This window comes from Anopheles funestus, chromosome 3RL (assembly GCF_943734845.2).
Source record: "Anopheles funestus chromosome 3RL, idAnoFuneDA-416_04, whole genome shotgun sequence".
Taxonomy (NCBI): domain Eukaryota; kingdom Metazoa; phylum Arthropoda; class Insecta; order Diptera; family Culicidae; genus Anopheles; species Anopheles funestus.
This window is the reverse complement of record NC_064599.1, coordinates 43,872,549-43,886,564: the sequence shown is the minus strand read 5'-3', so window position 1 is coordinate 43,886,564 and position 14,016 is coordinate 43,872,549. Positions and strand designations below refer to the sequence as shown.

The 14,016-nt window shown below is 41.5% G+C and overlaps 2 protein-coding genes across 13 annotated transcripts in view; one reads left to right on the top strand and one right to left on the bottom strand.

Annotated features, from left to right (window-relative positions):
* The window catches only part of LOC125768702 (uncharacterized), a 51,443-nt gene that overhangs the window by 10,690 nt on the left and 26,737 nt on the right, over positions 1-14,016 (bottom strand). For all 12 annotated transcript variants that reach the window (XM_049436730.1, XM_049436735.1, XM_049436729.1 and 9 more), the window contains one exon: positions 58-3,406. In XM_049436730.1, coding sequence (XP_049292687.1) covers positions 58-3,406 — 3,349 coding nt within the window. The remainder of the gene's footprint in view (positions 1-57; positions 3,407-14,016) is intronic.
* LOC125768707 (uncharacterized) lies at positions 3,461-13,802 on the top strand. Its single transcript, XM_049436740.1, has 2 exons — positions 3,461-12,481; positions 12,670-13,802. The coding sequence occupies exons 1-2, from the start codon at positions 11,261-11,263 to the stop codon at positions 13,420-13,422; spliced, it is 1,974 nt and encodes a 657-aa protein (XP_049292697.1). The 5' UTR covers positions 3,461-11,260; the 3' UTR covers positions 13,423-13,802.

Sequence of the window (14,016 nt, the reverse complement as noted above, 5' to 3'; positions counted from 1 at the left end):
CGAAAATGGTAAGAGCGGTTCAATTGAATGACCGGCCGCCAAGAAAAGAGCTCCTACCTGTTAACATGATCTGCAGCTGGTGAAGTTCTGCTTAGATAATCATTCTGAGCTTGTCGGCTGCTAACAATTCCCAACGGTGACGCACCAACCACATTACTTCCCACAAGACCATAAATCGATCCTGGCGGAATCGACAGTGGAGCGGGACCACCAACTACATTGCCACTAACACTTCGTGGCAATGGAGATTCTTTTCCAGAGCGTCCACCAGCACCCGCGTTCACAACCAATGGTACGACACCAGCAGAACCGACCGCTCCACTACCACCTGCACCACTAGTTCGACCTTGCATCTGTTGTGAAGTGATATAATCATTCATGATGATTTGCCTCGAGCTCAACTGCTGGGAAGTTGGTTCCAATGAAGGGTAAGCTGCAACGCCCGAAGCTCCATTACCATTTCCCCCACCAACGCCACGAACGCCAGCTCCATAGGGATTAAACTGAATTGGTAGGACATGTCCTCCACCAGGAACCACTATCGTTTGTGCCGGACTCTGACGCTTATAGTCATATGCTGAAGAGTTGGAACGTTTGTCAGGCAAAAGTCCTCCGCTACCACCATGCACAGGAGTTCCTTGGGTTATGGAGCCGATGAACTTGTCACTCATTATAACGGGCGATGAAGAAGCACCTGGGTGACCACTGGAACCAACCGATGATGGAGGAGTTTGACGAAGAAGATGGTTTTCATACCGCGGGCTTAATGTTGCCGACGATGACGATTGACCCTGAATGATTAACTGATTCTGCTGCTGCTGTTGTTGATTCACATTTACCGGAGTACCATGCGTTATAGAACCACCTTTGGGAACACCACCTACAGAACCACTGCTCGATAACTTGGGACTCAACTTGGGAGTGTTCTTTCCCTTTGGACCTCCACTACTAGACAATGGTGGAGGCGGTGTAAGGGAAGACAACGTTGACTGACGACCCGATCCGGTGGAAACTTGCAACCCACCACTCTGCCCCGGTCCCGTGCCTAACGGTATGGTAAGATACGTCGCTCCAGCACCAGATGGCGATTTTGTCAATGGTCGTCCCATCGCATCAGAAGCTCCCGACACAGGTGGATGATAGCTCACATACGGACCGCCTCCAGCAACAGCGGACGATGACGGAATGTTAGGTCCCGAAAACGCACCACCATCCGTCCGATAAACAGTAACAGACGCACCATGCGAGTTTGGCGGTCCTGGATGACCAAGATGAAATTTATTGTTAACGTTGTTGTTGCTTCCACTACTTGCCCCAGTACCGTTGCTTCCAGCAGTAGGACCGCTGTGGTGATTACTATTGCTGTGACTGTGGGCCGGTGGAGGTGGAAAGTTTCCTCCGGCGCCACTGTTGTTGCTAATCTCTATTGATTTTGTTGTCGCCGTAGATGCGGCGGCTACCGACTCCGTACGAGGTGTTTTTTTAATGCTGAGATCCAACGTCTGTGGCTCATCATTCGGTGTACGCACTACCGAAGAATTCAAGTTAGACGATGCTCCAAGATGAATAGAGTGTGGAATTGGTGTGATAGTAGCTGGAATTTGACCGCCCAATGCATGATGATGACTTAACTGTACATGACCACCGACAAGTGGTGGTGGTAAAGATGGATGAGACTGTTGACCTGGTGAAGCAATAATTTGTCCATGAGAATTCACCACCGTAATACCTAATGTAGACACTGGCATCGAATGCTGATTCGGTGGCTGCGCCGACTGAGACGACGATACAGTAGAAACACCGGAAATCGGCTGAGGAATGCCTGTTGCCGAGGTAAGCAGTACCTTCGTTCCATCGCGGTAGTCTCTAATCATCGATGATGTTGTAGACGAAGAGTTTGTTCCGGATGAAGACACAGACGACGCAGCACCAGGTACTGGTTGTATTTGCTGTCCAGAGGGAACAGGAGGAGTGACGCTCGGTCCAAATTGTAGGTCACGTAATCCTGGCGGTGGTGGTTTGCTGGCTGGCGTCAACGAATTATTCTTTAAGGATCTCTCGATCACGTTTAACATCACGTCTCGTACATTATGGAGTTCACTACCACTGCCACTGCCTCCTACACCACCACTTCCACCAATTCGATCGTTCGAGCGAGGACCATTTGATTGTTGCTGTGTACTGGTGATGGAGTTGTGCAACATCGCAAGTCCAGTGCTATGGTGCAATGGTGGCGGATAGTGCGAATGAGGTATAGGCGGATGTGAGAGAGAAACTTTAGGACTCTGTCTATTTGCCGGAGACGATTCGTTCTCTTCGTCAGCTGTTTCCGTCGCTGAACTATCATACTCTTCTGTATGACGCAATGGTTTCCTTGGCTGTGGTTGACCAGGTGGAAGTAAGCGATCATCCTCGTATGCTACGCCACTGCTCCCCGATGATGTCGATGAAGCCGACCCAGTGACTGTGGCGGTGGTTTTCGGTGGTGGAGCAAGAGAAATAGCCACTTCACTACCGCTACCGCCATTATTGTTGCTATTGCCAATAACGCCAGTTGTTACATTGCTGCCACCTAGCATAATTATTCCACCTTCGTCTAATTTCGCTGCTGTTACACCTTCCGAAAGAGATGTACCGTCACTAACGATACCACTGTTACCCTTCGCTCCAAGTGTCGTATTACCGATTGTAACACTATTTGCTCCTGCATTGCCGCTAGTTGGACTTTCGGCCGATGCTGTTGTGTCGCTGCCACCATCCCGTTCATCGGAGGACGACGATCCAGCACTAAGGTCGGACTCATCCCCATCCGTCATTACCGAACGACGATCCTCGCTGGGATGCAGCTTATAGTATTCATTTAGCGCTACATCAAGCCCATACTTCTTCTGATAGTGAAAGTAGCAACTCTTCAGTGCAAGAGCCGGTTTCGATAGGGATTCTGCAAACTGGTTCCATTTTGGCCCATGCTCTTGCAGTAACTTTTTCAACCGATTCACCTCATCATCCGTTAGACTCGTATTGCCGAGCAGGTGCGGACCCATCTTACGTCGAATACGCGTCAAACATGCCGAACAACATTTGCTTACATTTGGTGGTATTTGCAGCTCTTGCACGATCGGATCACGTATTTCGGGAGCCAATTCGAACAACCGAGGTGGAAGATTGCGGAAACGCTTCACGCGATCTTTAGGGTTCGGGCATGTTGGGAGTGGACAGTGTGTATAACGCGATTTCACCGATTTGCATTGACAGCTGTTGCATATTCTGGCTCCAGAAGGTATGTCTGTTTCCGATATACCGTATTGCGCGGCCCGGCTTCGCTCAATGGGTCGGGTTCGTGAACATAGCTCTGCTTTACAGATGAAACACGTGTGTAGCGCACCTGTAGCATTATTTGCTTTGTCTGAAAGTATAGCAAAACAACAAAAACATTAATTGAACGATCAACGACAAGCAAGAAACATAATGCGTGTATAGCTAAGTGAGTAAATATCCAACTAAGAATAATATTTTTTTTATGTTTAATGATTACGGCTTTAACCGTATGTACAATACGGCACAACTAAGAAAAATATTTGTTAGAATTATTTCGTTACGCTTTGGTAAAAGTTTTAATACAAATTGAAAATTAGTAAATATTAAATATGTGAATTGTGAAATTGCGCAAATTTGTCATTAGACCGCAAATCAAATAACAGCGCAAGGAGCAATGCTAATGTACAAATTGGAAAAGTGCAACGATTATCTCCATATTAACTTTATCACAATATACCGCAAAATCTTTATTTACCGACGAATTCAACATACAGATTACCTAAGCACATTTCACTGAGCAAAGTGTACGAAGGTTTGAGGTTTCAACTTCTGCTCCAAATTTAACCGAAATTATGTCTTATTCGATGCAAGGAACTCGCACGGCTCTTAACGGTTACTTTTCCAATATACGCCCTCGCTGAATCGACACATGCTAAACAAGCAAGACAAGCAAGAATCCGCTTGCCAAATTGCGCACCTAATTCTAACTTCAGCTCTCGTCAATTTTCCCATTTGGTGATACCCATCCAACTAATGGTACACATCACCTAACATCCATCTTTCTCTCCTCACACGCATATAACATCTACATCTTCATTACTAGATGACTTTTGGGATGGAAAAGGCAAATTGTTTAGGTTGATGATACTGTTTTTCCCGATGGTACCCACTTGAGCATATTATTTTATGTTTCGTGAGAAATGTACCGATGTTAATTTCATCTCGCGAACACCTAATCAACCGCTTTCGTTCGAAACATTACGAGTGAAGTAGGGTGACAGGTAGAAAATATGAAGTCGCACGGCATCTTTCCTACTCACCACCACCAAGGGTACACGAGCGCCGTCTTCGTAACCTAACCAAACGCCTCGAGGCCGTCCTCCACTAATCAAACTGAGCTGATAAAGGCGCTGACAGAAGGGAAATCGTTCAAATACTCTAAAGAACTAACTCTGGTGGTTGCACTGATTGCTTACTCGCTTTTTCGCTCTTTTAACCACTCACTCATTCATTTAATTAATTCAATTTAATTAGTGCGCGCGAATGACTCCCCCATCGGGGAAATGTAATGGAGTTTCAAAGTTTGTACTTCTTTTCTTTTCCCTGTACTCGTGTACTTTTGCCGTTTGCGAAACTTGTTCTACCGTTTGTAGAGAGAGAAAGAGAGGTGGCCGAAATATTTGCGGATTCATATTCTGCCGAAACATTTCTGCTAACAATACATTTATAAATGGTTGTTATGGTATGTATAACAAATGCTTCTACGCGACGCGTAGAACAGGATTTCACCCAATAATTTATTGTTATAACATTATTGATAACAAATATTCAACTATTCGGTTGATACTCTTGCAACATTCGCAGACAAATTTATGTACATTTGTGTAATATGATTGGTGTTTGAATGTTAAATCGTTTTTGAGAATACTTTTATTTATTTGACCGGTTTTTTATGTAACTCACAAGAATGTTCTTTTCACATGTTTTTTTTTTCTTTTATTTTATGATCGACTGTTGCAGTAAGGACTCAAACGGTTTGCATACTTGTGTAATGTATTTCCCTTTCTGGAGCATTGAAGATTCATCTCCGTGTGTTAGCTGGTCCTCTCCAACCTTTGTTCACATCGTTTGCGTGGTCCATTAGCCATGTGTTTGTATTATGGATGTCAATTATAATTTATTATTTAAATATAATTACAATCATTTCCATGATTATCGAAACGATCAATAATGTATGGTACACTGCGACTCCGTTGGACGCTATTGTAACGGCTGCATCAAGTAACGGCTAAGGGCTATTTACTAGTTCACTTTGCTATGTAGTGGAAAATAGTTCTAGTTGCTCCAGTAAACATGGCTCATTTTGAACGACATGATGAACAAATATATTGATTTGGGGATAGTGCGCATTCGTGCGTCTCATTGCATTCAAATGTAAAATTTAGCTAAACCACAGACACGTTTTTTACGCTCGCATTGCATTTTCCATTGATGGTAATGCATAAGTTAAACAATTGCTTCTGATTGTGTTTGTAGAAATAGCAGACAATGCAAAACCGTAAATTTCATCTCAAAATCTATTTTCTTAACATTTACAAGATACAATTATCGAATCCTATTGTAAGGTTTTGAAACAACATCACTACATACATTAACAATGGTTAATTACAAAAGTTTTTTTTTAAATAAACATTTTATAAACAAAAATAAAACAAACAAATCATCCCATCTTTTTCTTGCTATTGTACAAAAAATGCAAATCTTTCATAAACAGCACTGCGCTGTTAATAGTGGCAGTAAAATCAAAATCCCACGATACAGGTTTTAAAAACAGCACAAGAGCACTCACCAAAATGATACCGTCATCCATCCATCCATTCATCCATCCACCTCCAAAAGCCATTTGCCCATTTTACCCATTAGCTAACCGCCAACACATGTTAATATTTTCCACGAGTAATTGAATCAAAATATCGCCAAGATAAACAACCCGATTCAGGGATCGATGCGAGCATATGCAGAATTGACAGATACCGCGAAATTAAACGGAATGCCCACTACCCTTCATCTTTTCCGATAGCACCAATGAAAGAGAGCCCGCTTTCGCCAGGCCAGCTAGCGCCAGGTTTGTCAAATCCAAAAAGTGAATCACACGTACACTAACATGTACGTAACTCTAACCAAGTCAAGCGAAAACAGCCAAATCACAGCCTATAGTCACACAACAGTTGAAGGCACCTACCGATCAATAGAAGTATTACATTATCCGATTTTTCAACCACTTTGACACTACTGAAACATGAATTGTTAGTACTGTTCGCAACGTACACTCCAACGGCTGGGTGCATGCATGTGGTGCAAACATCATATCGATTAGCGCACGCCTCAAGCCCGCTCTCAACTGACCATACATTTCCACTAATCCGTTCCCACTGAATGACAAACAGGGATAGGAGATCAAAACCTGCGAAACGACGTAACTAACATTTATTTTACAACAACGGTTTACATCCACCCAAACCATCCGGTTCGCGGATGATCCTCCGCACATCGCGGAAGTGGAAGAAGGCACACAACAAACGGCGGACATCCCAATCGAAATTGGATCGTTTTGGATTGTTCAACCATTTTGCACCGGTTTCCTTCGTTTCCTCACACCGCACTCCGGCCAGTTTTACTTCCATAATCGTGTCCACCGCCGGCACCATTCTTTAGCCGATGATCTTGCCCATAGAGCAATCGGCTAGGGCGTTCTGTGTGATTAAACGCATCCGAGCTTTGTGTGTTACTATAGCTGTGCACAATTCGTCCGCAATGGACAGATGAATAATTAAATCATTTTCGTTGGAATTCCGATGGGACAGTGAAATTTACGCGACTCAATAACATGGTTTTTGGTTACGTATTCTGTTAGAAATAAACAAAAATATTGGGACCATCGCGTATCAACCTATCAGAGACAAGGGGGGCCGCCTTCTTTTACGATTTGATTAGTCCTATATTGTTTGAAAAATTAGCTCATTTTGTTAGTTATATTTGTTCTTATTTACACATGAAATCGCATATTGGAACAATTTATAATCTCCCACATAAATAAGCGGTAGTTCAATTGTTCCGTTTCGGTTAACAATTAAACATAAATTAAGTGTGCCATGAGCCAAAACGTAACGAGCTCTACTTTTCAATACATGTTCCTGAAGAAAGCCCGGTCCGTTTTGCTCCTAACATCATATTTTGATACAATAAAAAAGGACGTCAAGAATACCTAGTTAAAAAATCTTATACGATGAAATTATCAAGCGGAAAAATACACACACTCCATGCCCACCAACCAATTACCAAGCGTTAAAAAAAGTGCACAAAAACCGACAAACAGACACGGCGGATAGCATAGAGGAGGCCGGTGTATAAACTAACCGAGTACCGGAGCTACGAGCCGCAAGGAAAAATTCTTCATATAAAATCCACAAATTAGTATAATTGCATTAATTTTTAATATATTCACAAATACCAATATGAACAAAGAAGAGATGAGGGCGAAAGGACATTGGTATAAAAAATAGGATTGTCCTTTGCCGTTACTCTTGATCGCAGACCATCTCCACTTGCGTCTCTTGCCTATCCGCGTGCGCCTATATATCTATAGTTCGGTCTGTGTCCTCCTCCCCTCCCTGGTTCTGTTCCCTTCCCTGCTGCTTTCATTCTTTATATCTATCGCACCATTAATCTCTCCATCACTGTCCTTCTTTCGCTTCCTACTCAGACCCTACAAACTTTCAAAGATATTTCACCCTTTTTACCAACATCGTGCACAATTTTTCGCTTCTACCCTTCCGCCTTCTACTCTCTTTGGTGATGAGTGGCCATCGCTTTTTTTTTCAATTCACCAAAGGGAATTGATAATAAAAAGTGGTTTAAATCAACGAAACTAACAAACGTATGATGAACAATTACTATACAGAACCTACATCTTCATCGCACACTTCTTTACATACAGGAATGTACCAACGGAATACATGCACGAAAAAAAAAATGTATATACAGAGATTAAAAAATGTGTTCAATGTCTCGTTCAATTTAGTCGTTAGTCAATAGAAAAGAAGATATATCTCTATGAACGTCATTCGTATGTTCGATTTTAGATTATACGCTCGTTCTCTCTTGGGACATGGACAGAATTTAAGAAACAAGAAAACCAAATATATGTATGCGCTACATAAATCATCTATTGAGCACGTGTATTCAAAAACAAAATAGAACGTTTTGCATTTGAACGATTTTTCAACAACAACAAAAAATCATTCATGCGACTAACCGATGTTGAGAATAAGTTCATTTTTGTGTACGTGTTCACATTAGTTTCTATACAATTGAGAATGAAAAAATATCTGATTTATCTGATAAATTCATTTCAATTTCATTACACGGAAACACACGCTAAGCGAAACAACCGATCAACAAGTTTATTTTTCTGTCGCTACTCTCGCTTCCAAATAATCCATTTTTCCATTTCCAATAGTATACCTTACTAAATAAAACATTTGAGAAGCACATTGTGACAAAATTCTTCTCTCATTTCTGTAGTTTCATTCTTTTCAAAGAGAATACGCAGCACAAAAAAAACTCATAAAGGCACATAAAATTACACTCTGCCCGCGCAAACGAAACCACCTTCAAATATTTGCTGTCATTTTGGAAGATTTCAACCGTACTCGGTCGAAAGTTACCACACTGCCGATAAGTTAATACTGGTGATACCGTCCGTCGTCGTCGTCGTTTTCAGCACTGTGTCCTCTCTATCGCTTCTTCCCCTCTATGCATAACACTCTTTACACGAGCGGAAAGGAACGGAAGGCCAATTTTGCATACGCTTCGTTTTCTTATTTGCAAACCATTAACAAAAAATACCATTTTAAAAACGGCGAAACAACGGTACAAGGGTGCAATGGAACAAAATACGCGAACAAATTGCCTTTAGCACAACAAACGTTGAGTTTGTTATAAATCCGCCTCAATTCGTGAATAGGAAGCAGTAGCTGTGGTGGTTTTGATACTACACGGACAGATAACGTAGGAGGAGTAGGCGAGTTGGCACATTATAATCATATATGAAGCAAATCATATTTATTATGGAGGTTTTACAATTCATACTCCAAAGCTTATGACGACAGGATTTTAACCTATCTTAACATTAAAAAATTACTGACGCTTTTGTTTTCAACGATCGTGTAAGTGGCACTATTGCAAGGTTGACATTTAACAAGCTATTTTTTTTATTTAGAATTGTAATTCATTGTTTAACATATATTTAGCTCCTACAGTATTTATGGTTACATTCTTAAACTACAACATTTCATACAGCATTTTTTCGAAATTAGTATGGTTAGATGACTGTATATCAAGCCGTGAAGAACACGGATATTGTTTTACAACGAAAATGTTCATCAATACGAAATATCGTAGAATAGGTACATCACTGGATCGTGTTACATATCAAATATCTTGAATAATAATTAATTTTTAGAAGCAATATTTAGAAGCAAACATTTTTCATGCAAAGAACATTTGCCTGCTGTTTGTGTTTTGTGAAAGATCTATTGACTTATCTATACTAAGCAACAATTCAAACCTTTACATACTTGCCACGTAAATCAAATAAGCGTATGTATTCAAAAGTACTTTGAAAGGTACCACCAATTTAGCAAACCGCAACGGTGGGAATGCTGGAAAAAATAAATCTGAGGTTTCATTTATTTCCCAGCGGTACACAGCGGTTCTACTAAAGCTCACGACACGACGAAGTGCGATACAAACAGAAACGTTAAAAAAAAGAAACGAATACCCACCAGAACAGCAAAAATCATACATTTTCTCCCTTAGGCTAGGACTCGTTTTTTACCCTTACCACCGCTATCATCGTTTCCCCCTGCCGGAAAACACGATTGTTCCGGCATTTATCCTACCTTCCACGAATCTAAGTTCGCATTTTTCGAGGCACCGTCAAACGTTTTGGTCGCTGGTTGTGGTGGCGAATGCGGTTTCCCGCGTTCTCTCTGACAGTTATATCATATCGGCGAACGAGTCAGCGAAAAAATCATAGATGAAATTGTTAAACAAATACTCTCAACTTGATTCGATTTTTTTACTGCACCCCGAAGCCGTACCGCGTTCAGTCCCCTGCAGAGTTCTCTTTAGATTTGTCTGCACAAATGGCATCTCAGATACGCCCGCGATCGCTGCGAACCAAGCGCGGAAGGTCCGTTTTCTTTGCCATTTACTTAAAAAAGCACTGTTTGAAATCTCTCCACAGCGTCCAGTTTAGGATACGTTCTTCCGATATGCTTTTGTTTATCATTTCTATCATTGCCAACTGTATATTATATTTACACAATTTCATTTCGTTGTCGTTTTTAGTGCGTTTTGTGCTTTTTAATAACCTAAAGCAATCAAATTTAACAATGATTTCTTCTAAATGGAATTCATAAACTAAAAGTGAAACAAATAGAGCATTAGGAAAGACAACCAGCTCTATTTCAAATACAATTAAAAAACAGTGTGAATATGACACATTCAATTATTGAAGGAGTAAACATTGCTACTGATGATCCTTTTCGTGCTATTATTATCAATATTCTCGTCTCATCTCGCGTTAACATCCATCATTTGATATTCAACGTCCAACACACATTCCACTCAAGTGCGGTCTCTCTTCAATTTTCCTCTCAAGCATTCTCTAATGCTAACATTCTCTCTATTTCTTTCTCTATCTCACATCTGTTTGCAGCATTAGCTTTTCATTTAGTTCGTTCCCGTTTTCTCTTACTGTGTTAATCTCTCGTATGCGTTTTCCACGATCATCTCCTGCTGCACATAGCCTGTGAGAGTGGAACCATGTTCCTATGTACTCCTGTGTCGCTTATAATTAAATATGCGGAGCATCCGAAAGTGACTAAGGAAGCGTTCGTTCGAATTCAATTCATTGCCAACCGCCATCGAGGTAAGGTCGGAAAGTTCGAAACTCGCGGTCGTAAAAACTAGGTCGTGTAAATGTACGAATAAAAAATCGTTGTTCACTGTTCATAGGTGAAACATGTTTACAAACCAATATCATTACTTAAAACCTAACCAATTGAGTGCTCCGATTTAGTGGTTTGTGAATATGAAAATCGTTATACTCATTCGTATGTGAAATAGAACCGGAAGTAATCACCATCAAGTACACATGTTTGGCACCTGGGTCAATCCGAATGCACCGGATGTGATTCTGGAGGTAGGACCACATCCGTGCAGCACACGCTATGCAGCCCATACAGCACTGCTAGCCACACACAGTGGATATCTACGAGCAGCCCTTCGTACACTAGATCAACAACACACCAACGCAACGGGCCCGTTGCGGAGAGTAGTTTCGCATCATGCGGGAATTAGTACAACATCGGAAATATGTTCCCTTCCTGCCAGTACAAGCACTGCATCGTTGCTGTATCTACCGAATGTGACACCAGAGCAATTCACTCCTTTACTATCCTACATGTATACAGGCTATTTGGATCTTACGATGGATAACATTTTTGGAGTGCTGCTAGCGACCCATTTACTTCATATGCCACGAGCTCTGGAGCTTTGCCGAACGTATCTGTCGTCTTCTGCTAACACTACCAACACTGCTAGTTGCACTTCAATTTCTGGAGATCACTTACAGCGCAGTTATTTTCCACCAAAAACCGATACATCGCTGGCTACTGCCTTTTCAGTAACCAACAGCACAACAAGACTTGTACGTCCGATCGCTAGTAAAGCAATGGCCACGGTAGGGTTAAATTTTATAGCACCTCCTACTGCTTCTCAGATTAATCTTCTTCCCAGTGCACCATTCCGTAGTCTTGGTGCTACGCCTCAAGACATATCATGTGAACATCCACAAGAAGAATCACTGCACGAACCTCACTCTCCTTCACAAAGCCCCATTAGTGTAACGCGATATGAAGAGGAAGAAAGCATACCACCTTTAACACCGCAAAGCTCACCCCGTTTGGAAAGCGATGCCAAGGATAATGCTGTTGATCAGAATTGCGAAGAAAATAACGCGAATCCTGCCGATTCTAAGCGCATACAAGGTAGTATTTCGGATCTGACCTCTGCGACCGACGACGAGAATCGTACGAAAAATCAGCCAATAGCTTTCGCCAAGCGGCAGAAAATTCAGCAGCAAGACGTAAATAATGATGGTACAAACGGAGTGATCATTGATATTGCTAGCTGTGATGGACCTGTCCGTTTTCGACGAGTGTTGAACGTAATGTACGGGTGTAACAAAAATAACCGGACACCAGACTGTACTGAAACATCCAAAGAGGATGCATTCAATTTCGCAGATGCAGGAAGCAATGTAAAGAAAAGAATTTCCCGATCATTGCGTTACGCATCGTCATTCCACCAACAGGTAAGAACCGAATAAAAATAGGAACCATTTAACAGATAACGAATGCATATTGCAATTGCACATACTCAACGTACACTATGCACATCAGTTAGTTGATTGATTTGTAATATCCACCCAAAATCATACATCATACTTTTTGTTGAGTTTTGCTAACCGCCGTTGATGGCATTTCTACTACTCCTTCATAGATGGCGCGCAACATCAGCAACACTGGAAAGCTCGCATACGAAAGCTCGTCCTCATCATCAAACAGTAGTTGCCAAAAATATCAACACCAACAAACCCAGATGCAACCAGTTGTTGCTTCGCAATTTTTACTGTCACAGGATGAGGAACAGAAGGACGAAAACAGCCAAGAAGATATCGCGCCTTGTAACGCGGAGTCTACTACCGATGCTGAAGGAAATTCCAACTACACTTGTGTATATTGCAAACATACATTTAAATCCCACTACTGCTACCAAAAGCATGCTAAAAGACATTTAATACCTCTTTGCTTAGACAACAAACCAACAGCAACATACAGTGCGCCCACCGTTAAAAGTGTTTCTCACGCAGCTAGCCATCCACGAGCGTACGATGCACGTCGCCGATCTCAGCAAGGTTCCACCAACAACAATGGTAGTAGTAATATAATCAAGAGAGAAGTGAAACCCCTCGATATGAACGTGCAGTATTATCCGTGTAAAACGTGCGGTAGCAAGTTTCCTAGTTACTACTTTGTGCACAAGCATCGAAAACTTTGTCATACTGAGGACGAAGACGATACGACAAACCTCAGTACAAGTACGGCTTCCAATAGCACGTCTGTGGTCATTTCCAAGGAGAGTAACCACGAGACAAAAGCTTTTCAAGCGGAACATAGCGCTGATGCCGAAAAGCGGTCAGATTTTCTAGCGAATATAGACCATACCCCACCACTACGTGTAGAACAGCATTAATAATTATAACGAGCTTTTAGATGCTATTAGAACCATAACAACTACAAGCACCAACTCTTCATTGATCAATAACCACTTTAATATCACAACCTTAGAAAGAAAGAAAAATATCTAAATACAGCAAACTGAACCTCATCTCGGTAAAAGTGCTACATAATTTGGGGTAATGTTTCAATAGTTGTCCTCGGTGATATAAGTGAATACAGTCGTCCTTCAGAAAATTGTGTATGGATTCTTAAGTATTAAGTGTGTACGTAATATCACAATTAAAATTACATTCAGATAAGATAGCCCATAAACATAATAAATAGCATGAAAAGCAATACAAGACATTCAACATCTAGCGTTTTTGGCAAATCGCTTATACATATACAAAAATTAAATCAATTTTTGTTTTAAATTCAATCTAAAAGCAAAGTTTTGCCAATCACATTATGTTGTTCACTGTACGTGGAGATTAAACGAGGCTTGGATTACTATATTCTCTATGTTTAATGACTTCTCATGTCATCCCAGCTGACTTATTTTGCCACATAGCCGGATACTCAGTCCTTGCTACCGGGGAACGGTCCGGATGGGATTTGATGTGGACTC

Excerpts from the sequence above, each read along its gene's own strand:
- LOC125768707 (XM_049436740.1), top strand. The coding sequence starts at position 11,261 with ATGTTTGGCACCTGGGTCAATCCGAATGCACCGGATGTGATTCTGGAG. Across the intron at positions 12,482-12,669 it reads CATCGTCATTCCACCAACAG|ATGGCGCGCAACATCAGCAA; the intron begins GTAAGAACCGAA and ends ACTCCTTCATAG.